The sequence below is a fragment of the Gossypium raimondii genome, chromosome 8 (genome assembly GCF_025698545.1).
Source record: "Gossypium raimondii isolate GPD5lz chromosome 8, ASM2569854v1, whole genome shotgun sequence".
In the NCBI taxonomy this organism is placed as follows: Eukaryota; Viridiplantae; Streptophyta; class Magnoliopsida; order Malvales; family Malvaceae; genus Gossypium; species Gossypium raimondii.
The window spans coordinates 28,050,555-28,075,918 of record NC_068572.1 but is presented as its reverse complement, the minus strand read 5'-3'; the positions used below and the strand labels follow the sequence as shown (position 1 = coordinate 28,075,918).

Here is a 25,364-nt window from a genome sequence, read left to right as displayed (position 1 = left end):
TTGATTTTTCTAAACATCTATGAGAGTTTTGTCAATTTTTATGCCCTCGAAACATGCATCGAGTTTGATTAAAACAAAAGCTTTTGAACAAGTTGACGTAATTCCTCTATATCTGGTCATAACTTCTAGGCTAGGTTTGGGGTGTTACAACTGTTTTGTTAGGTTAATTCATATGGAACTTACTAAACTAAGTCATGTTATATATGTATTTCTATAATTTGAATCATTATATTTCTTATATATTTTTTTTCCAAAGTACAATATCGAGGTAAACTAGAAATGATTATTTGAGTTTAGAATGTTATGTTTAGGATTGTTATCGAACTAGAGAAATAATTTGATCGAAATGAAAATTTGTGTAACTTAGTGATTATATGAATTTACATTGAATTTGGTTAGAATGTATTATGTTGTATAATGAAATGAGAAGAACAAACTTAATCAAATCATGAAAGAGCAAAATGTTTCACTAAACACTTTATGAACAAGTGGTAGTACAAATTTGAAAATTCACCAAAATTGTAGAAATCGAGTTAGAGGTTGAATCAAACATTAAATTAAAGATTATTGAGTATAGTTTTTCATAAACCAACAGTGTCAAAATGTAATTTTAGATTATGAGATTTAATAATTTTTATGAGACAAGGTCGAATGATTGCGAGTTTCCTATTTTAATTTTGAAAACTCATTATAAATTCTACAAAAAATTTAGGAGATGATATTTTATGCCAAAAATGTTAACGATTCTATTTTCAAGGAAACAAATAGAAGCATAATACAAGACTTGTCTTGAAATATATTTAATTTTTAGTAAAGAAGGGTTAGAGCTGCCAAGTAGCAGAACAGGGGAAGATTTGAAAAACAAAACTGTATTAAATGGATTAAGTAGAAATTCTAAAATTTTTATGGTAAAATTTCATTGAATCTAGTTTCAAAAATCAAAAGCAGATCTTAATTTCAAATTTTTAGGTCAAGATATAAATAATTTAGTAATTGTTATTCAAGAAGACAACTTTGTTAAAAATATATGTGTAAATAGTAAAAGAATAATTAATGTTACATATAAGCATGCCTAACTAAAGACCAAAGATTCTTATATAAATACATGTACATATAGGATGCGAAATGGAGAGGAGGAGGAGGAAAATAATAGAAGAGTTATAAAATGAATTAATAGTTTATTATGACTGATCGAATCATATTGGTGTGTTGGTTGGATCTGTGTGTCCATTCTAAGCCTGTGACAAGTTAATAAGATTATAAATATTTAAATTAGTTAAATGTTATAAACAAAGAAATGATATTGAATCGAGATGTGTATCAATATGAAGAAGAACCAAAATAAGCCTTGGGGGGCCAAATAAGTAGGGAAGAGCTATTAGGCTCAAAAATGAATGAATTGTTAAAATGAACGGAAACATATGAGCTTAATTGTGATGATAATAAATGATATGTGAGAAGTGTTAAATTGTGCATGGATGTAATAATAATATGAAGTATTTGATCATTTATTTTAACTATTGGTTCATGACCTGACGTCAAATGTAGTAGTTAATTTGGTATATTTTCGCACTTAAGGAGCATGTTTTCTAGCACTTTTAGTATTTATTATTGTATTTTTGGTATTTCGTAGTTAGTACTAAAATTTAATAAAATAAGTGTTTTTACACAAATTTGTGGGTGTTGTGACCTATTAGGCTGACATGCGCCTTATGATGCGACTGCGCCCTGCAAAGAACTTAGCTCGAGCAAGGATCCTATTGTGCTTCCTCAAGGACCGATTACGCGAGCCGTGCTAAACAATTCAAAGAAGCCATTTCGGTTTTAGCTCATCAACTTTGGGATGAGATATCGGCTGGAAGTTTTGGGCACATTCGTACCAGCCTTACGAACCTTCCGTGCATATTTTTGCAAGTTGAATTTAGCCTCATTTCAGCCCCATGAGCTCGAATCAGCTCAATTTCATTTAGACATTAATATAGTTGCTGGAATAATTATTTGAGTTAGTTAAATTAGTTATACACAGCCCAATTAATAATCGTTGTTTAATTGGTCTAAAATCTTGACAAATTTAAGTATGCATGTTAAATTTGTTTTTATTGCATGTTATTAAGTTGTCTTAAATCTTACAGCTTATAAATATGTTTTTGTTATTGCATGTTTTTAATGTGTCTTGTCCTAACCAAATTAATTGTGTCTTAACTTAATTAATTGTGTCTAGTTTTAATTATGTGAATTTAAATTGTCCAGATTAACTTTTTTAGTTATGTTCAGCTGAATGTGAAATTAATTTAAATTGATTCATCTCTTTTGTAGGTTGGTCAAATGTGGAGAGTATTTAAGCAAGATGCATGCACCATAGATACAATGAACTTGGTGATACATGCAAGTGAATGTTCAGCTGATTCATTTATCAACAAAACAACATAATGTTGTTCACACTTGGAGTTCACACCAATGACTATTCGGTTGGGCATGTCTACACCTAAAGGACTCTTCAAGGCTGACTTTTCACACTTATTTTCGCTATTCATGTTCTCCTTTAATGCTGGTGTCTTTTCAGCCAAGATTTGCATTTTAATGAGCTCATTAAGCTCATTGGCCGAACCTAGCTGCTGCCATTCACCTATCCAAGTTCTCCAAGTTCATTTGCTTAGTGTAGAAGCTGCCCATTGGACTTCAATCGGTTGAATTTAGCTACAGCAATTCAATGTTTAATTCTGGAATTTTCCAGCTCATTCTAGCTCAATTTACTTAGCTATGAAGAAGATCATTCGGCTACCTAGTTGAACATTATAAATAGTTGTTCACTTTCATTGTAAAAGGACTTTTGGCATTATTGTTAATGAATTGCTGCCGAATTTGTGAGTCATTTTTCTCTCAAATTTCGTTCGAGACCCATAAGACTTATCTAGCATCTAGTGGCGTCTACCCGAGTCTCTTTTCTGAACTTATCACTCCCTAAACCGAGTGTGGCGTTCAACCTATACCTTTGGTTCATACTTACCTAAGTATCGGGTCAAGGTTCCTAATTTACCAAATTCAACTTCTTAAGGTCTTATAAGTTTCGGGTCAACACACAACTTTTGTGTTGGTTCTTTCTTGACCTTTTTGATCCATTTTCGTACCAAAACCTATACCCTTTCGTGCCTACACCAAAATCCATTTCGTACCAAAACCTATACCATTTTGTACCTATACCAAGCCCCATTTCGTACCAAAACCAATACCATTCCCTAACTAAACCTAAACCATATTCGACCAAATTTAGCCTACTTTCTTTTAAACTTTAAAACCAAGACATACTTCTTCGTTTAACGATCGGGCAACTAAACGACTCGGCTTCATCCACTAAACCAAGATCACATCATTTGGTATCAAAGCTGGTTAAAACGAGAAGTACAGACATCCAAAGTCATCCCGAGATAGGTACGTGAAAAAAAATTCGACAAAAAAATTTGAAATTAAAAAAATTATTACGAAATTAATTAGAAAAAGTTTGTGATTTAAAAAAAACTGTTCAAACGATTTGTTTTCAAGCTCTGTGAATTGACAAAAGATTGTTACATTTTGTAGCCCGAACACCTTCTTTTTTCTTTCTTTCTTTTCACGCCACACATCTTAAAAACAATCCTTATTTCTTTTAGCCTACCCTTTTAACCTAATGTCAATCCTTTGCAACCCTTTTGAAGTCGACCCCTAGTCTACGATAACGTCACATCGAGTCTCCTACGAAATCACGAGAGAAAATCGAGTGGAAAAAGGCACGAGTGTGTGAGCACAATTAGAGAGAAGGTAAAAGCCTAAGAAGAGCGCAAACACGAGTGTGTGTGACACTAATTTTTCTTTCTGAGTGAACGTGAGATTTTGTGGTGAGGTTATTTTATTTTAAAATTCCTTCATGTCTAGAAGTCCAGAGAGGAACATGGCTGAAAGGAACGAAAGAAAACCTATTCGTAATGTCCCGGATCTTAACTTACAAGCCTTGTTGCGAGAAGTGGAGCGATTATTCGATCGCAAGCTCGAGCCTATACAAGAAAGGCTTGATTTAGTCAAAGAGTGAGGTCGACAAGAGAGAATACCTCAAAGTCCACGAAGAAATCGCGGAAGGCAACGAGACCCCGAAGAAGACTTTGATGCCCCTAGTGAGGCCGAAAGTGATCAAGGGTCAAATCTAACCGACCGACGGAGAGGCCAATGACATCAAGGCCAAAGGGAGCGTGGATGTGTCGATAATGATTTAAAGAATATAAAACTTGCCATTCCTCCATTTCAAGGCAAGTCTGATCCCGAAGCATATTTGGAGTGGGAGAAAAAGATAGAACTCGTTTTTGATTGCCACAACTACTCCGAAGCCAAAAAGGTGAAGTTAGCGGCAATCGAATTCTCCGACTACGCTATGATTTGGTGGGACCAACTCACCACAAGTCGACGAAAAAATGGCGAGCGACCCATAGCCACTTGGATTGAAATGAAGGCACTTATGCGGAGACGATTCATTCCATCCTACTATCATAGGGAGCTTTATCAGAAACTCCAAAGCCTTTCTCAAGGGTTGAGGAATGTAGAAGACTATTACAAGGAGATGGAGATTGCGATGATCCGTGCCGATGTCCAAGAAGACCGAGAAGCAACGATGGCACGTTTCTTGGCGAGACTTAATCGTGACATAGCCAATGTTGTAGAATTACAACATTATGTCGAAGTGGTGGACATGGTACACATGGCCATCAAGGTGGAAAAGCAATTGAAACGTAAAGGCGTCGTTTGAAGCTATCCTACTGCGACTTCCTCTAAATGGAGCCAAGGCGTTAGCAAAACTAATCCACCAAACCGAACCAAAGAAGCCCCCGTGCCATCCAAGACGAATAAATCTGTGGCTGAATTGAGCAAAGGCAAGGCTGTTGAAGGGTTCTCTAACCGATCGAGGGACGTCAGATGTTTTAAATGCCTTAGACGAGGGCATATTACAAGTCAACTCCCAAATCGAAGTACTATGTTGATTCGTGCTAACGGAGACATAGAATCTGAGGAAGAACTTGATGATGAACCCGAAGCGATTTTTGACGAAGAAGAAGAGATTGAACAAGTTCCCGAAGGAGAGCTTCTTGTTGTCAAGAGAAGCCTTAGCATCCAAACTGTCGAAGAAGAACAACAACGGGAAAACATTTTCCACATGCGTTGCCAAGTTTAAGGGAAAATATGTAGTGTCATCATTGATGGTGGCAGTTGCACGAACATGGCAAGCACTTTAATGGTGGAGAAATTAGGCCTGCCAACCACCAAGCACCCGAGCCCGTACAAACTCCAATGGCTCAATGATAGTGGTGAACTAAAGGTTACCAAGCAAGTACTTGTTTCCTTCTCCATAGAAAAGTACTCTGATGAAGTTCTTTGTGATGTTGTCCCTATGCATGCGGACCACCTGCTTCTAGGACGCCCGTGGCAATTTGACTGTCGAGTTTTGCACAATGGATATTCAAACTGGTATACCTTTAAGCATATGGGGAGAAACATGACTTTAGCCCTATTGACTCCGAAGCAAGTTTATGAAGACCAAATCAAGCTTAAGCAATCTGTAGAACAATCGAGAGAAAAAGTAAAAGAAAATAGTGAAAATCAAAAAGAAAAGAAAATTGAGAAAAAAAGAGGCAAAATTGCAAAAGAAAATGAAAAGAGAGTAAAAAAAGAAATCAATGAGAAAGAAAAAGAATGTGAAAAATTGAGTGTGTTTGTGAGAGCTAGTGATGTACGGAAGGCTTTGATGTTGAAACAATCGCTTCTTGTGCTCATATACAAGGAGAACATGTTTATTACTACCGACTTACCTGAAAACCTTCCTTCTTCAATTTTGACTCTTTTACAGGATTACAAAGATGTCTTTCCCGACGAAACTCCGAGTGGATTACCACCTCTTCGTACAATCGAGCATTAGATTGATCTTGTTCCAGGTGTTGTTATACCAAATAGGCCAGCTTATAGGATGAACCCTGAAGAAACGAAAGAGTTACAACGGCAAGTTCAAGAATTGATGGAAAAAGGTTACATCCGTGAGAGCCTTAGCCCCTGTGCCGTCTTCGTTCTGTTGGTACCAAAGAAAGATGGCACGTGGCGAATGTGCGTCGGCTGCTGAGCCGTGAACAAAATAACCATTAAGTACCGGCATCCGATACCTCGTTTGGATGACATGCTTGACGAACTAGGTGGTGCCAAGCTATTCTCAAAAATCGATCTAAAAAGTGGTTACCACCAAATTCGAATGCGGGAAGGCGATGAATGGAAGACGGCCTTCAAAACCAAGCATGGTCTGTACGAGTGGTCATGCCATTTGGCCTAACCAATGCCCCTAGTACATTTATGAGGTTAATGAATTATGTGTTAAGATCTTTCATTAGTAAGTTTGTTGTTGTGTATTTTGATGATATCCTTATTTATAGCAAAACTTTGGAAGATCATATCACGCATCTCAAGTCAGTTTTGAAAGTCCTTAGAAAGGAAACTTCATATGCTAATATTAAGAAATGCACTTTTTTCTCTGACAACGTTGTTTTTCTAGGTTTTGTGGTTAGTTCAAGAGGCCTGGAAGTAGATTAAGAAAAGATCAAGGCGATCCAAGAGTGGCCGAGACCGACTAGCACAAGCCAAGTCTGAAGCTTTCATGGATTGGCGAGTTTTTATAGGCGATTCGTGCCTAACTTTAGCACTGTAGTCGCACCTCTAACGAGTGTGATAAAAAAGAACTCTGCCTTTCAATGGACCGAAGAACAAGAGAAAGCATTTATTTTACTTAAAGAGCATTTAACTAATGCCCCTTTACTAGCTTTACCTGATTTCACTAAAATGTTTGAAATTCAATGTGATGCTTCAGGTGTGGGAATAGGAGCTGTGTTGATGTAAGATGGAAGACCAGTTGCCTACTTTAGCGAGAAATTAAGTGGAGCTGTCCTCAACTACCCCGTTTACGACAAAGAGATGTATGCTTTAGTTCGAGCCCCAGAGACGTGGCAACATTACTTATGGTCGAAAGAGTTTGTGATTCACTCTAATCACGAAGCTTTGAAGCACATTAAGGGCCAGCAAAAACTGAATAAACGCCATGCCAAATGGGTTGAGTTCTTAGAGTCTTTTCCTTATGTCATAAAGTACAAAAAAGGTAAAGATAATATTGTGGAAGACGCGTTGTCGAGGAGGTACACTTTATTATCCGTTCTTGATTCCAATTTGCTTGGTTTCTCTTTGTTGAAAAATTTATAAGCTCATGATGACGATTTTGGTGAAATATTTGCTGCTTGTGAGAATGCATCGGTTGAGAAGTTTTATAGGTATGAAGGATTTCTTTTCAAGGAAGGAAAATTGTGCATTCCCCGAAGTTCCATTCGAGAACTCCTTCTGCTCGAGGCGAACAGCGGTGGACTTATGGGCCATTTCGGAATTAGCAAAACTATGTTGACCCTTTAAGAGCACTTCTATTAGCCTAAAATGAAGAGAGATGTTGAACGAGTTTGTAAACATTGCATAACATGCAAAAGGGCCAAATCTAAAATTCAACCCCATGGATAGTACACTCCATTGCCAATACCCGAGGGCCCTTGGATTGACGTTTCTATGGACTTTGTTCTCGGGTTGCCGCGAACAAAAATGGGGAAGGATTCTATTTTCGTATTAGTAGATAGATTCTCTAAAATGTCTCATTTAATTGCATGTACTAAGACTGACGATGCCGTCCATATTTCCAATCTTTTCTTTAGGGAAGTCATACGATTGCATGGAATTCCGAGAACGATCGTGTCCGATCGCGATACCAAGTTCTTAAGCCATTTTTGGAGATCCTTGTGGGGGAAACTCGGAACCAAGCTTCTATTCTCAACCACTTGTCACCCCCAAACTGACGGCCAAACCTAGGTGGTCAATTGAGTATTATCGACATTACTTAGAGCGATCATCCAAAAAAACCTAAAGTCATGGGAGGAATGCTTACCGCATATCGAGTTCGCCTACAACCGATCAGTTCATTCGGCAACCAAATATTCTCCTTTTGAAATAGTCTACGGATTTAACCCTTTGATACCTTTGGACTTATTGCCTCTGCCTAACGATCAGCTTATTCATGCAGATGCAAAGAAGAAAGCCGAGTATGTGAAGGAGATACATAAGAAGGTGCGCAATAACATTGAGGCTAGAACGAAGATCTACGCGCAAAAGGCCAACAAGGGACGAAAGCGAGTTGTGTTCGAACCTGGTGATTGGGTCTGGGTTCACATGTGCAAGGAGCGATTCCCAGCCCAACAGAGGTCCAAATTACTCCCTCGAGGAGACAGACCATTCCAAATCGTAGAACGTATCAGCGACAATTCCTACAAACTTGATTTTCCAAGTGAGTATAATATTAGCGCCAGTTTCAATGTCTCTGATTTATCTCCCTTTGATGCAGATTTCGACTTCAGGACAAGTCGTTTTGAAGAGGGGGGAATGATGTGACCGTGCCCTGCAAAGAACTTAGCTCGAGCAAGGATCCTATTGTACTTCCTCAAGGACTGATTACGCGAGCTCGTGCTAAACAATTCAAGGAAGCCATTTCGGTTTTATCTCATCAACTTTGGGACGAGATATCAACTGGAAGTGTTGGGCACATTCGTACCAGCTTTATGAACCTTCCGTGCATATTTTTGCAAGCTGAATTTAGCCCCATTTCAGCCCCATGAGCTCAAATTAGCTCAAATTCAGCTCCATTTCATTTAGACATTAATATAGTTGCTGGAATAATTATTTGAGTTAGTTAAATTAGTTATACATAACTCAATTAATAATCGTTGTTTAATTGGTCTAAAATCTGGACAAATTTAAGTATGCATTTGATTGTGTTTTTATTGCATGTTATTAAGTTGTCTTAAATCTTACAGCTTATAAATATGTTTTTGTTATTGCATGTTTTTAATGTGTCTTGTCCTAACCGAATTAATTGTGTCTTAACTTAATTAATTGTGTCTTGTTTTAATTATGTGAATTTAAATTGTCCAGATTATGTTTTTTAGTTATGTTCAGCTGAATGTGAAATTAATTTAAATTGATTCATCTATTTTGTAGGTTGGCCGAATGTGGGAGAGTATTTAAGCAAGATGCATGCACCATAGATACAATGAAATTGGCGATACATGCAAGTGAATGTTCAGCTGATTCATTTCTCAACAAAACAACGTAATGCTGTTCACACTTGGAGTTCACACCAATGACTATTCAGTTGGGCATGTTTACACCTAAAGGACTCTTCAAGGCTGACTTTTCACACTTATTTTGGCTATTCACGGTCTCCTTTAATGCTGGTATCTTTTTAGCCAATAGTTGCATTTTAATGAGCTCATTAAGCTCATTGGCCGAACCTAGCTGCTGCCATGCACCTATCCAAGTTCTCCAAGTTCATTTGCTTAGTGTAGAAGCTGCCCATTGGACTTCAATTGGTTGAATTTAGCTACACCAATTCAATGTTTAATTTTGGAATTTTCCAGCTCATTCTAGCTCAATTTACTTAGCTATGAAGAAGATCATTCGGCTACCTAGTTGAACATTATAAATAGTTGTTCATTTTCATTGTAAAAGAACACTTTTGTGTTGGTTCTTTCTTGACCTTTTTGATCCATTTTCGTACCAAAACCTATACCCTTTCATGCCTACACCAAAATTCATTTTGTACCAAAACCTATACCATTTCGTATCTATACCAAACCCCATTTCGTACCAAAACCAATACCATTCCCTAACTAAACCTAAACCATATTTGACCAAATTTAGCCTACTTTCTTTTAAACTTTAAAACCAAGACATACTTCTTCGTTTAACGATCGGGCAACTAAACGAATCGGCTTTTCCACTAAACCGAGATTGCATCACCTTAGGTAGTTCTAATTTGTGTAATTGAGTGTGTAGGATGATGAACTAGAGGCCCAATGGATCTTTGGGTAAAGGACGAGTGATGCTCAACCTTTTTGAGTCGTGAGAGCACAACACAAACCAATAAAGGCACAAAAAACATGTTGTGTCACACCATAGGCCTTGCATGGCATGACATACGGTCGATTAAGGGTTAAGGGTTTCCTCTAGAATTAGTTTATATAAATTATGCATTCTTAAAACCCAGGCTTAACAAGCATAGGAAGTAATCAAAGGTTAAGCGAGATCGGGAGATAAGTTTGTCGAGTAAAACGTAATTTATCCTGGTTGAGAAAGTGAGGTCGGGAGCTAATAATTGGTTAGTTAATAGCTAATCCACCTTAAAATCCTAATCCAAAGTTAATTACAACCCCTGAAACTAGTTAATATTCTTGATTGGTTTAATCGGTTTCATCATTTATGTTTTATTTGTTGTTATTTACTTTAGTATTTAGTTCTCGATATTAACCTCTTTTATGATCTATCTTATTATAGGATTTAATTATTACTATTTAGACTTATTATTATAAAGAGACTTTCAATAGAATTAATCCATCCTCCCTTGGGTATGATCCTCAAAATACTTCCCTATGTTCCATTGTAACACATTATTATATTATAATTTGACCCATATACTTACAAACATCACTGCTTAGTTTCATATATTTTTGGTGTAGTTATTTCTAGTCAAATGTTAGCTCGTTTGGAGGTGGTCAAGTTGTTGGTGTCGTTGTTGACTGCCTATAAACGTGTTATCATTTATAGTAAAATATCACACCAAAAATATATTAAATTAAATAGGCGGTGTCCGCAAGCATACAGGTCAAACTGTAATATAGTAAAGTGTACAACCAAATATTGGGAAGTATTCTAAGGATCATACCCAAGAGATTGTTGATTGGAGAAATTAATATTCAATAAATTATAGAAAATAATTACTAATCTAATCAAGTCACGAATTAGTAGTGTTAATCCAAACAAAAATATTAATGAAACTAGTTAACCTATAATTAACCTAATGAACTTTCTTATTCATAGTGTCAACAATGCGAGCCTCTAGCCTATGATTGACTAAATCTTTAATGATTTGATTAAATAATAACTTGTCCTAAATTGAATTATTTATCACTCTTAGCTATGACTACCCTCCTGGTTCATCATCACTAAGGATTACCACCTAAGTCACCCTTCCGGTCTCTTCCTAGATATATAGAAACCCTTTCAGTCTCACCGCTCAACACAAGTTACACATGATAGGATACCCTTCCAGTTTCACTTCTCTTGATATTCTATTAGGGGCATCACTCCCTAATATAATAAGTACCCTTGAATAAATAATCAATTTCAAATAAATAATTACTTAACAAATAAATTAGTTTATTAATCGAACCATGCAAGATATAAAATAAGCACAATAAGTTATTCAATTATTCATACAAACACTAATTGATCAAAGAAACGAAGATATAAATAAAAGAATAAGAGATAAGAGAAAGCTCATGAATATATTGAAGTGTAGTGCTGGAGCAATCTCCGCTTGCAATTGCCTTCACATCAGAATAGAAAAGTTCTAACTACACGAACATGAAAAGAAAAGAAAACTAAAACAATCTAGGTCTAATTCTACTCACAATTTCAGTGACCCTAAGGTTGCTTATATAGGCAACGGGCTACTTGGTGACCATTCAACCCGATATACACTTAGATACCAATAAATAAAATATTTTACTAAAAGTTAGGGTACAAATACAGAAATTTCCCAAAAGTTTCATTGAAGGAAATCAACTATATTTTGGCCCGCCATCGTCACGTTGTCATGACATGGGGATGTTCCTCATCACGACGTCACCCCCGTGCCGTTCTTCCCATTTCTTCATTGTGTCGTCGAGACAAGAGGAAGCTCTTCATCACAATGTAAATTGTATTTTTTTGCCTTGGCAGCTTCGTTATGCTATCAGGCTCCATTTTCTCGCGGGCCAATCATCATTCCTTGTATTCTTGGACCGGAATTAGCATCCTACACACTTAATTAGCTCATTAGTCACTCATAAAACCTGATTTGGTCTTACGAGTCATCGAAATAATAGAAAATACATAAAAGCACTTATTTTATTAACTTTTAGTCTCTAACCTACTAATATTGAAAATATAATAATTAATTATAAAATGTCAAGAAAACAAACTCGTTAATGTGAAAATGACCTAAAATAACTACTACAAGTGACTTCAAGTCATTTACCCCAACACTTAAGTTTTACTTGTCCTCAAGCAAATTAAACAAAACAAAATAAAACCTAAAAGAAACTAGAACTAAAAACAAGAAATAAACATACACTAGAAAGATTTGTCTAAATATATAACTCTAGCTAGAAATTGAAACAATACAAAGTCATTTACATCTAAACAGATTACTTCAATAAATTACAAAGTAAACAAGTTAAAGAAAATTAAATATATATATCTCCATTAAAATGTATATACTGAATATAGTATTTATTTTGTAAGGTATAGTTAGTTCAATATTTTTTCTACTCGGTTTATTTTTGTACATGGTTTGAATTATAATGAAGTAATATTTCCCCAATAATCCCTTATGATTTTATTTATTTATTATTTATTTCTATCAATACGATTGAGATTTTTTCGGACACTTTTTATAAAAGTTATACTAGTCATACTACACCGCTTCAATAACCATGTATTTTACCGAGTATTTTCTTTTAATTCAACATTCTATACTTCTACAAATATAATTACCTATTCATATCTACCATTACCACTTGGTATATTTTATCTATTTTTCCTATTTGCGCCTAAAAACTGAACTAATTAGTCTAAATATAAACAACCTAAATTATTTAATTTCGTGCTAAATTTACAATTTAAACAAACAACCTAGGTATATGCTCCTAACCAATCACTTGTATTTCTACAAGCTCAAGCACAAACAAAACACACAAAATAAAATTTTAAAAACGATTCAAAACAAAGCAAAATAATAGAAAAAAATTTAAAATTTTAAAAATTTCCTATGTCACCCCTATACTTTATTCGGCACATTGTCCCTAATGTGCAATAAAAGATAAAGGAAAGAGATTACCTGATTAGCTTGATAAGTGTAACAAAATTGGTGGGACTGGCTCTTCCTCGTGATTTGGCTCAAATTTGTAGTGCCTTCAAAAAAATGGGGTTCCTACAAAGAAGACTAAACATACCAAATATATATAATAAAGTAAAATCTTAATTATAAACTAAATAAAAATAAAAATCAACCAAAATTAAAATTAGTCTTAAAAATATAAATCCAAAATAAAAATAAAAAATGTTTAGGATTAGTCAGAATTAGGCTTAGACTCCTCCTTAGCTTCATCTAGGTTGTCCTCTAAATCTAGATTTCCTTCAGGATCTTTTTCTGGGTCTTCCATCAGATATTCCTCGGGGTCTTCCTTCGGATCCTCCTCTAAATCTTCTTTTATCATTATCTTACTGGATTTCACCTTTGCCTCGTAATTTACTGTTGGGAATTGAGACAGCCTCAATCCCCTTTTTCGTGCATAGTTCTCATAGATTGGTCCTGCTTCATGCATCCATCGAATTATCACCTCGAAATTTGGCAACATATCTAGGTATGACTTTCACTTAATGGCTTTCTTTCATTTTCGGTGTCCCACCAGATGCTTCACACTCAGCTCTCATATCGGATACTTTGTTGGTTGTAAGTAGCACTATTGTCACATGATTACGTGCAAGTGTACACAGTCGTACAAGTAATAAGTAGTGAGTAAAAGAATATCGTCTCCACAGGGACTATTGAGTGAATTATTTACAAAGTTAATTCTAATCAATTTGGTTAAAAACAAAATAAGAAAGAATATTGTTAATGAAAATCACAATTTTAAGTTATGAAAGTAATCAAAATTCAAACACCGATAAAATAAAGCAACATGCCTTGCAAGAAATGATCACAACATGAAATAAATATAAGCAATAATATAAAACAACATGAATAGACTAAAATAAAATATTTCACTTTTACAAGAATTCATTAGCAATCATAAAAAGAATACCACGAAAGGTTTGTGGCAATATGAAAATTCATTAAACCCATTTAATTAAGGCATAGGCTCCTCCCGAAGTCCCATTTTATTCCTAAGTTAATTAACATACCCCTATGTCAAAAAAACTAACTTAGAAATCACCCTCCCAGGCATTTACACAATTTATGCATACAAAAATTATCTTCCAAAATCAACATGATATGCACCATTTAGGTTTTACATTTATTAACTATTATCTCTTCCAAGATTAAACAGTTAATTCAATAACCTACAAATGTTGGCCATACATTCACAAGTATAAACATGATTTAAACTCAAATGAATGAAATAATCATTTGCACAGAATATTCAAGAAACAAATACTAATGAACTGAAATCAATATTCATATCCATTTTGAATAAACAAAATTAAATCATGTCATATTAAAATGAAAATATAAACATGAGATGTAACATTGTCTCTCGACATAGAAAACAATACTTTAATAGTAATGAGAAGGGTAAGAAAGAATAGCCGAGGGGGGCTATCCACAGCCATTTCACAATGTGAAGAGCAAACAGTTGAATGTAGGGGGCTATATGCGACTGCTCCTTGTGACTTCCCATGGTAGTTTTCCTCCTCATCTTTAAGTTAAAATCACAATGCGAAGAGTAAACAGATGAACTTATGCGAAGAGTAAACAGTCAAATATGATGGTTTTTAACTGTTATTTTTAGCAGTAAGGTGGACGGCTGAAGGCCTTTTCTAAGTTTTCATGCCGATTTTATTTGGTGCAATATTGGGTCATATCTCCTATATTTGGGAGTCTAAAAGGTTGTTTAGGGACTGCTAAATTTAGCAATGAATTTTGCCAACTTATTTTATGGTAAAATTGGGTAAATGGAATTGGTTTTGAGCTTCTTATTTAGGTAATATTTAGCCTTTTTGGAATTCATTTTGGATTATCACCAATTGAAGTCCATGTGATTGCATTTACATTCTTTCAACTTATACCTATCTAAGACCCAAATACAACTAAAATTTTGTCATCATTTCCCTTAGCCCAATTAATCCAAAAAAATAACAAAATAACATGCAATTAACATAATATTCATAAACTTAACACATTCTCATGGAAATAATAAAATATCCTGAAATTAAGTATAAAACCACAGAAAGTGTTATATTTTTACTCGAAATTAGCATAATTTATAAATAAAAGAGTGTTGAAATATCTATATTATTTAGAGTTTACAAGCACTCCTATTGTCCCATCGGTATCTCGCTATCTTTGGGGCAGAGAGAGAGAGAAACTTCTTTTCCCTAAAATATTACCTTCATCTAAGGTACGTCTACCTATTGATTCTTCTCGGTCTCCTTTAAGAACGCGTAAAACTCCTCGTTCTTGTAAAGGGAATTTTCGTTGAATTGCTCAAAGGTTATTTGCTACCTCCCTTTATCAGATGTTGTCATGGTTGTCCGCTACGGATTCACTGTCAGAAAGGTTATTACACATGATTTTAAGGTTATGGAATAGTTGAAAGGCTGAGAATTCATGGAATCTTGAAAAAGAGGGTAGCGAAGGGTGTTCAGTTTCTTGTGGATGTTAGAGTTTGCCCAAAGACTAATCATAAGATGATTGTAGTCACATACTAGTTTTACCTTGTTTGTTAACATAAGACATTGTCATTGTTATTTCTTTTTCTTTTTTTGTATGTGTAAATAAACTGATTAATAATAAAGTCCTAAGAATAATATGGTTATTCTTAAAAGGTCCTTAGTCAAGTACTATTATGGGCTTGAACAATAATAATGCATTAAGACTAATGTGTAGTTGATTGATGACAAAGTGTTGTCATTTATGTAGGGATGTCAAAATCAATACATGAGTATGTGTTGGAGAACAATATCCTAGATTGACCCGCTATGAGTATGTTTTTTAGATTATTATGTAATAGTCACAACATTACTCATAATGATAACTATGTATACGATCCTTAGACTTGAGATCATCATTGTCCCAACATCGTGAGTCGTATATTTTGATATAGTCAGACGTCTACCGTAATAGGTTGTACTATAAAGACTGATGTTGGGTATGCCACAATCTATGTAGTGGGATATGATTGATCAAGATAGGATTTGTCCCTCCTACATAATGGGAGTAATATCTTAGGCCACTTGATGGAGTGAGACTAGAAATTCATGGTCATGCTTAAATAAGTTAATATGAGATATTAGACTTATTTTTTTTGTTGTAGTGTACTCAAAATATCAAGAAATATGAGATTGGACTATACAAGTGTGACTATTCCATGACTTGTGTTCAATCTAGATATAAAGGATAAAATGATATAATACATGAAAGAATTATTACAGAAAGGTTATATCGAATCATGACTTCTTGTAACTTGGGTAGAAATGATGCATTGCCAGATGCCACTCATTGCTTGTAACATTAGAAATGTTATTCTATTACTACTAACATTACAATAGCCTACAAGGTCACACCCCATGGTTGAAGAGAACAAAATCTAAACATAGTAGGTATTGTGTTTAGTTGTCACATGAATTAATTTAATTTGATAGTTAAATATTAAACGCATTAGATGTACAAACTTGTTGTACACAAATAGAGAACATAGTTAAAATTAATATATGAATTTGATTCATATGAAATATTAATCGAATATAGTTTGTCAAATTATTAAAATAAATAGTAATAATAATTTCGGTCAAAGATAAAAAAATAGGAAATTAATATTCTTTTGGAAATAATATAATGTTTTAATATTTTTAGTATGTTTCTCTAAATATGAAAAAAATAATTATTCCATTTTTATTATGTAATATTAAGAAAAAGGAATACAATCCCAAAATGTATGTAGGTTACCAAAAAAAGGAAAGAAAAAAGATGGCTTAGCAGCCATTTTTGAAAATTCTCACTGAAAGGTTCAAAAGAATATTTGTTGTTCGTTCTTTAACTGGATGGACTACATAAAGGTCGAAACAATTTTGTTGTGGCTTGGGATCAACATTGCACAAGGGAATTAGATCGAAAAGGTAAATTTTCAACCATGTTTCAACCTGATTCGTTCCTCGTACTTGGATCCACAGTTGTTGATTGCAGGAATATTTTTTTCCGCTGCACCATAGGGCGTATTGGCATCCCAACACTGATATTGGAGCCACTTGTACGATACTCATTCAGGATTAAATTGATTGGTTGATGAGATTGCATGAGATACATGTTGTTTGATTTGATTTATTTGATTTGTCTTATGTATATATGATACAGGTAATCTACTTAATAAACTGTGTATGATTAATTTGTTAAACATATGTAATAATATGTTCCTCTCAACCACTGATTAAATGTTAATCATTAATTTTGATGTCTATTGGGTCTTATATATTATTTGTTAAGCGTTAACTAATTTGTCTTGGGGCAGTGGGGTTTCTGTTATTCAAAGTTAATAGTTACCTTGTTGGTAACATTCGAAAAAGGAACAAAAGTTGTTCTAGTAAGAAGGCTCATAGATCAAAATGTTGAAAATATTTTGTTTTTGATAAAAATTGCCACAGAGTGATGTTTTTTTCTACAGACATCTAAGTTTAGTTTCTTACATTTCACCGGGGTTTATCGTTGTCCGAGCAGGGGGCTCTACCCCATGACCCCTATGCGTATGCAATATTAATTGTAGGGACAATTTTTTATTCACATTAACAAGCGATTGAATAAAAAACATATCATATGTTTTATGTTATGATTGATTTGCATGGTGGTTGGAAATGAATAGTTATAGCTCGATAGCCCATTTGATTTATAATTTACAAATGTTGTAATCTTATAAATAGGGTCAGTGTGTCATGCCTTTCTATTTTTCTATTGTATTTCTCTTCTCATCCTACTTCCTCATATGTAAAACGAGTTGCACCCTTAAGATACATTTCAGTTGTAATTGTAAATTGTACGAGCTGTTACGAACTAGAGGAGATGAAGGTTGAGCTATCTAAGGTGGAAAAGAAGCTTGAGAAGCGACTTGCACCCTTAGGATACCTTTTGGTTCTCCCATTGGCTTTGGAGGAACCACCTTAGTTTTATGGGCTATAATTATTGCATTTATTTACTGTTTTATTTTATTCATGTATGTGATCCAATGGATAATATGTTAGCATGCATCTTATAGGAAATTGATAAAATCAATTAAAAGATTAATTGGACTAATGTTGACCATTAATGATGAGATGAATTGAAAAAAAAAATACCATCAATAAAATATTAAGTTAAGATTGCTTTCCAATATTTACCCTCGTTAAAGCCACGATTGATACGTGGGTTCTGCTAAAGCGGAGTACTTATATCTATCTTGGTCAAACGAGAATAATAAGCAAGTGATATTCGTCAGTTATAATATTGGTTAATAACATAACTAGGTCATTCTAATAGGATTAGAAACCAACAGGCAAGAAATTTGGATAATCATGAGATGATTGAAACAAGAGTTGTCCACCAAATAATGAGTTACATATGATGTAATTTTTAAGTGTTGTTTACCTAAATAACAATAATCTTGAGAGTAAAGCTAAAACTGACTTGAAAGGAGGTGAAGTATGGATCATTACCCACTAGAAAAACTTTAAAGAAAGAATTTTTCGAAATTAATGAGGCTCATCTGCTTTGAATAAAATAGTGGGAGCATCTTTTGATAAAGCCCTTTTAATGATTATAGTAAACTTGGTAAATTTACTCATGAACATATTTTATTATTGTAGATTTATTATGGCAAACAACTCAAACTCTTTATTATAGTGATCTGTCCTTGAGAATGACAAGTTAAATGACTGGTTTCTGTAACTTGAAGATTATCCTCAAACAAGAATAAAATTATATGTCATTGAAGAACTCGTTCCTAATGAATCAACAACTAATGCCTTTAGAGCTGACAAGGATTCTTATAAGAAGCATCTTGATGACATGATAAACATAAGATGTATAATACTTGCCACCATGACTCCTGAACTTCAAAAACAACATGAGGATATGGTTGTCAATGATATGATCCAGCACCTCAAAGAATTATACGAGGGGCAAGCACATCAAGAGAGGTATAAGACCTCTAAAGCTCTATTTCAATGCAAAATGGTGGAAGGAATTACTGTGGAAACTCACGTTCTTAAAATGATAGGCTATATTGAAAACCTTGAAAAACTTAGATTCCCTCTAAATGAGGAATTGGCCACCGATGTTATCTTGCAATTGTTGTCAGGTAAATTTAGCCAACATGAACAAAATTAATAGAACTTTACCACAATTACTAACATGTTGAGAACTACTAAAAGTAATATGAAATATGTCTGCTTATTTTGCCCTACTTGAGTCACTTTAAGACCCACATATGTATCTTGGACTCTTAATTAATTTTATTAAACTTGAGTAACCTTAAGGCCCACGTATATAACTTGGACTCGTAATTAATTTTAGTTAATAAGCTAAATTAATTACCAAATTATATAATTTACAAAAGAACCATCTTAATTATGTTAAAATCGTGACTTTACCGCATTAAAATACCTCTATAACTTTATTTAATTTTATTTCATTCCAAATAACATGATCTCTTAATCTCTTAATTCAACTTTGGATTAGCCAAAATTCTCTCTCTCTCTCTCTCTCTCTCTCTCTCTGTGTATATATATATATATATATATATATAACACATCTACGATATCTTTTCTTTTGAGTCTCAGCTCTCCACTCGTTTGCAATTCCGAGAAACGAACATGATAGCCAAAAATATTGTCCTTAAAATGCTTACCATGACACCATTCAAAATTAAAAATGGTGGTGATCACCCACCATGTGGCCGGCTAAGGCTACCCGAACTCAGTTTTTATGTAATATTAGATAGATATACAGATGCTATTACATCTGATTGGATCTGTAAGGAGGCATTGCCCCACCTGCTGCTGCTGGTGGTACACCTCCCTGGCCTGGCATTCGCATCATTCCGGGATTCGTTTGAGGCATTGAGGTTGGTGGTATGTAAGGATGATGATTACTCATCTGCACTGGCATGGATTGCTGTGCCATTGCCGGAACACTTGAGGTCCATCCACCTGAAGGCTGAGGCGGCATTGTAGGTTGTTGTAACCCTGGAGCATATGGAGTCCCATTGTATTGATGAGCAGCTGGACCACCCATTGCTTGAACTGGCTGTTGCCCCAATGTTGAAGGCTGAGGGTTAACCATGGCCAGGTTAGGGATTGTGTAATCTCTGCTCCGATCATTGTTGACCTGTAATGCAACCACCAACCATATTAATGTGGCAATCTCGAGATCAAACAAAATCAGCCATGTAATTCAAACAAAATTTAAAAACAACATAGCAGGATTTGAAGGGTAGGACTACATGGCTGAGACACTACCCCCTCCCTTTCCCTCCTCACACCCTTCTAGAAAACATAATGAGCAAGTGCAAAGAAAATGCGTGGCTATCAATTTTGCCACCAAGCTGAATTATTGCATCAAAACCAATCATTTAGATAACAATCAGTAAATTGTATTTTCCAAATACTTTTATACTGAGATCAGTGTGGCGTGAATATGAGAGATGGAGCTTGCAAAATCCTCCATCATATATGCAGTGCCCTTCCAAGGTGTCCTTAGCCAAAACAGCTGTCTGAACATCTGCAAAACATGAAAGCATTACTACTTAAATTTAAGGGAATACTGGAATAATGTGTCCAAACTCTTTTGTATGTTCTTGCCTTAAATATAAAAAGCATAATGGATTAGGTCATAAATTCTAATGATTAATTTATATGAATAAGTAGGGTCAATTTAAAAATATAACCTTTTCACCAATAGTCAGAAATTATCAAATGTGAATAATGGTCTTTTGAACAGGACCATTATTCACATTTGATAACATGTTCGAATATTACCTGGGTACTGAATTAGTGCCTGTAGTCCACCATTCTTATCAAACATGGCAATCTTTTGAACAGGACCAAAAGCAGAGAAGACCTAACACAGGACAACGAAAAGAGAGAAAATGATAAATAATCAGTGTTAGTTGAGGTACTATACAGACAAATAAAAGTTGCTTTCAGTAATACCATGTGTAGCACATCCAAGGTAACAGCATACTGCATGTTCTCGATTGATGCAAGTAAAACATTACTTTCTGGTTCGAGTTTTTTCCCATCAAGACCCAAATTAAACTGCAATGACGACAAATGAATTTCATTAATAATGAAAAATTAAAAATAAAAAAAATAACACTACCGAGTCCAGTGCAGTAATGCAGCAATATTATTGAACTCTCTAGTATAAAAATCTTGATGCATGCAACACCTTTATGAGAAACACAAGTATTTTAAAAATTTTAGGGAAGTGACATGGATGAAAACTAAGGTTTTCTGATCTAAGAAACTGTACCATAAATAATTCACAGAGAATAAATGAAAATTCTAACCGCTGTTAAGAGACACAATTGTTAATAGTATGTTCTTTACCTGGCCACTTCCATCTATAGCCGAAGGAGCGACAGGAAGATAGGGATTGGTATAATCTCTGAATGAAATGGGCAAACAATATGTACAATTACTATAAAATAGTGAAAAATGGAGAACGCTAGCAGAGAGATGAGTTGCACACCCCAGTGAAGGGTGATGCAACACATGTAAGAGATGAATGATGTACATAATAAAATTACTATCTGCCAGGAAAATAATTGTTTCATAAACAATCTGGAATCAATTAAGTACTATGAATCTGGAATCAGATACAAAGAGGAGATAAAGGAATACCTGCTTCTGTGGCTCTGGAACTTCACACTCAAATCTGTATGAGCAGAATAAGTAATCCTAAGTGTACACGGAGATATATTTTCAGAAAGCAGGTACCTGAAAACCCAGGACAAAGTGAGTACAATGTACATGAAAACCTTCAAAAACAAAAGGAACATAAGCTGCAAAATTACAACCCTCGCTTGGACTATAATTCTAAATCAGTGAGCTGTCTCTATCCTTTATCAAGAACTAAAACAATCCAAATATGTGAGGATGTTGTAACACCTAACAGAAACAATCTGCCAAAAGTTCAAGGGCCCAATATACATATGTGCTCAATGTAAGTGGACCACATCTAAAGCTAAATAGTCCATTACGGTTGGACTAAATACCGTGACTAACAATTAATACAACCGTCACCTAGGGATGATTCGTCCATCCAAGGCACCTTTTGCAGATGTGGCTGTTTCTGCATCTGAAAACTGCACCAAAGCCTACACAAAAAGCAGGATATATACTGAGCTTAATTCAAAAGCCAAAAAAAAAACAACAGATACCAAAAGAAAATTTAATTCATTGACCTGAAATCCAGCTGTCTTCTCAAAGGTAGTAATTTTATGCACAAATCCAAAAGCTGAAAATACCTGCATTATTTAATACTTTTACAAAGATGAACTAACAAAAATCAAGCAAAATTACTCCAAAAAGCAATTCCGATCTTCAGTTCTATAAAAGGTTTGCCAGAAAATAAGGAATAGAGATAAGTTAACATATCCACAATATTCAGCATGGAGACGACAATATAACTTATTAACAGACTACAGTTTGACAAACCCAGATTTTACAAGGAAATTGACAAGATCAATACATGCCAAATTAATTTCACCAGGATGGTGTAATGCCACAAAAGATGAAAAGAGTGAAGATGAAAAATCCAACAAAGGACTTCTATGAAACCTCAGAAATTTACAAATAAAACCAGGCTACAGATCAGACTGCTCAAATTTCATTTTTTATCAAGTTCTATGAAATAACATTTCTCTCAACTTATAAGTTAAGAAACTAATTCAATCACCATTCTTCCCTAAGGATAAAATGTAAATCTCCAGTCTCCACCTGCTTCAAATAAATTGCAGCAAACTGCAGACAAGGGGACAGATATTAATTGCTCTAGGATTTTAATCATTAAAGCCCATGAAGGAGGATGTCAAAGGAAAAAGTTGCTATAAGTACCAGATTCTAGAATCAGAATCAGGCTAACCCCAGGCAGAAAGAAGATACTGCTAACTGAGGACTAATGATAGGCACCTAATTGTAAAATATTTTGATATATATTTATATATGCATGTATATAGCGCATATATATACATAGACCACTCATGTCTCTATAAAAAGTTGGAATGTACCTAAGATAAATAACCCGGTTCTTTAGTAGAATTATATCCAGGCAAACAATTAACTCCTAATAACAGATATATAGAAAATAAAAAGAGAAAACTGAGACTGTGACAACTAGCTGCCTCATATTACTCCTATATCACTAAGAGCTTCTATTAATAATTGTAAATAAAGTTTTATCCCAAAATGGGGAAAGATAAATATGTTAGCATGAGCAGAAACAGACAGAAGGATCTTTCGATCTTTCACAAGCTAATGTTGATGACAGTCCAATTTTGTGAATAAAGGGCACAATGGACAAGAACCAAAGCCGGTTACATGGATGATTGGCTGCCTAATCAAAGTTTCTAAAAAGAACTACCAATTCAGGGAGGCACTTGCCTTAAGCACCTTTTGTTCTAATAAGACAGTGCCCTATGCACCTAAGCATGCACCTCCCTTAATGCTACTATCGATTCAGGGTCTGAGACACTTGTTTGGACATTGCTTCACCTTATTGCCAAGAAATCTGAAGCACTTGACTACCTTGTTCATGTTCAATGAGGAGTGACGATTTTGGCACTCAGCAAAACTAGCAACTATTATATCGAACAAATATATAATACAGACCATATATGCAAAAATAAAAAAATGTAAATGGAGCACAAACTTCATTGCCAGTAGCAGCACAAACAAAAAACATAGTGACACCAAACATCTAAAAAGTCCAAGGGTGCACATGAAGAAGAAATGAAAAAAAAAATCCTAAATGGTAGGAATAGGAGGTAAGTAAGGAAGAGTAAGGAAGAGAGAGGCAGTGTTAAGGAAAGGAGAAAGGAGACAAACACACATGTTCTCTTTCTCACGATGCACTAAGCTGCCATTGGAGATTATTCCCTTGACATGATCCTGCTGATCCATTCACATTCATGTCAAAACACAAAAGTTTTTCTCCAAAAGAGCGTGACAAAAACTACAGAATCCTAGTTATTACATAAACTCATATCAAACAACAACTTAGAAATAGTAACTTCACACCCTTCTAAACCAAAAGGAGAAAAGACATACGCCATCCTTACCAAGTGCAATACATCTATGGAGACAAGCCGTGCATCTTGACCTTCGATTGTTACCAACAGTACATTCCCGGCAACATCTGCGGTCGTTTTGTTGTTTACAATTTCTTGCCTGTTAGAATATTGCAGGTAGACCGTTTTACCCCTTACTTGAGCAGGCTCTGAAGATGAAGCATAATACGATATCATGGCAATAGCTTGATTCAAGTCAGCCTAAAAGGTAAACAAAAACATATATTTAATTACTAACTTCACTAACATGGTGGAAGAAATTTGACCAGAATTTTTTAAAAAAATCTGATTAAACTTACGAATTCAATGAAAGCTTGATTACGATTGGCTCCAACATTGCACTTGGTGTTAACGATCTTACCAAATGGCTTCCCCAGCTCGATCAACTCTTCCTCCGTACACTCCCATGGCAAGTTTCTCAAATGCAGCACCTTAGATGGGGGTTGAGTGTAACGGAACTGAGGCTGACTTGATACCGAGGCCATCCCGTTCGGAAATCAACCCCTCTAAAAATCTTTGGCAAGAGAAGACAGATCAGAAACCCTAGATGCCAAAAGAATATATGTTTAATTCAAAATCGAAATATATACATAGATCAATCAAAACCAGGAAAATGCAATGAAATTAAGGGAATAAAATAAACCTGAAAAGAAAAAGAAATTAATGAGAAAATCCGTGGAAACTTCTGAAGTTCGTTAAGTTAGGGTTTCAAGGAATTTGAGATAAATTGGTATGGTAGACTTTCCTTTCGTTTTGATTTTATTAAGGGATGGGTATCGTCCTGGGTTTTGGCGCCGATGGGCGTTATGTATTAGGGAAGGAGAGATTGGATTGGATTGTATTTTCCCTTCTTTTATTACTTTTCTTCAGAAACGAAAGGAGCGGACTTTACCCGACCCGAGGCAGCGGTTTTTCTTTTCGTTTTGGGCCTTTTGGCCACTAAGGCAGCGTCTTCGGATTCTTAAACTTTGGTGCCCACGTTGCTGTGGAATATAAATACGTGCAACTGGAGAATTATTTACGACTACTTTTGAAAAATACTAATATTTAGAAAAATTGTTTTTGAAAAATATTTTTCAATATTTTAATTTAAGATATAATTTTTTAATATTATTTTAAATTTTTTAAGAAATAAAATAT

General features: G+C 34.7%; 1 protein-coding gene across 2 annotated transcripts; it reads right to left on the bottom strand.

Moving 5' to 3' along the window:
- Positions 1 to 19,747: 19,747 nt before the first annotated feature.
- On the bottom strand, positions 19,748 to 25,055 carry LOC105791139 (polypyrimidine tract-binding protein homolog 2). Of its 2 annotated transcripts, none has more exons than XM_012619063.2 (11): positions 24,868 to 25,055; positions 24,524 to 24,738; positions 24,216 to 24,425; positions 22,341 to 22,403; positions 22,180 to 22,253; positions 21,778 to 21,873; positions 21,484 to 21,541; positions 21,085 to 21,189; positions 20,911 to 20,992; positions 20,541 to 20,653; positions 19,748 to 20,260 (listed from the first exon to the last, which is right to left on the bottom strand). In XM_012619063.2, exons 2-11 carry the CDS (start codon positions 24,707 to 24,709, stop codon positions 19,889 to 19,891), a joined length of 1,359 nt encoding a protein of 452 aa, XP_012474517.1. In that variant the 5' UTR covers positions 24,710 to 24,738; positions 24,868 to 25,055; the 3' UTR covers positions 19,748 to 19,888. The 2 variants fall into 2 exon arrangements, with proteins under 2 accessions (XP_012474517.1, XP_012474515.1); XM_012619061.2 differs by having other exon boundaries at positions 24,524 to 24,767; positions 24,868 to 25,054.
- Between the last annotated feature and the right edge of the window lie 309 nt (positions 25,056 to 25,364).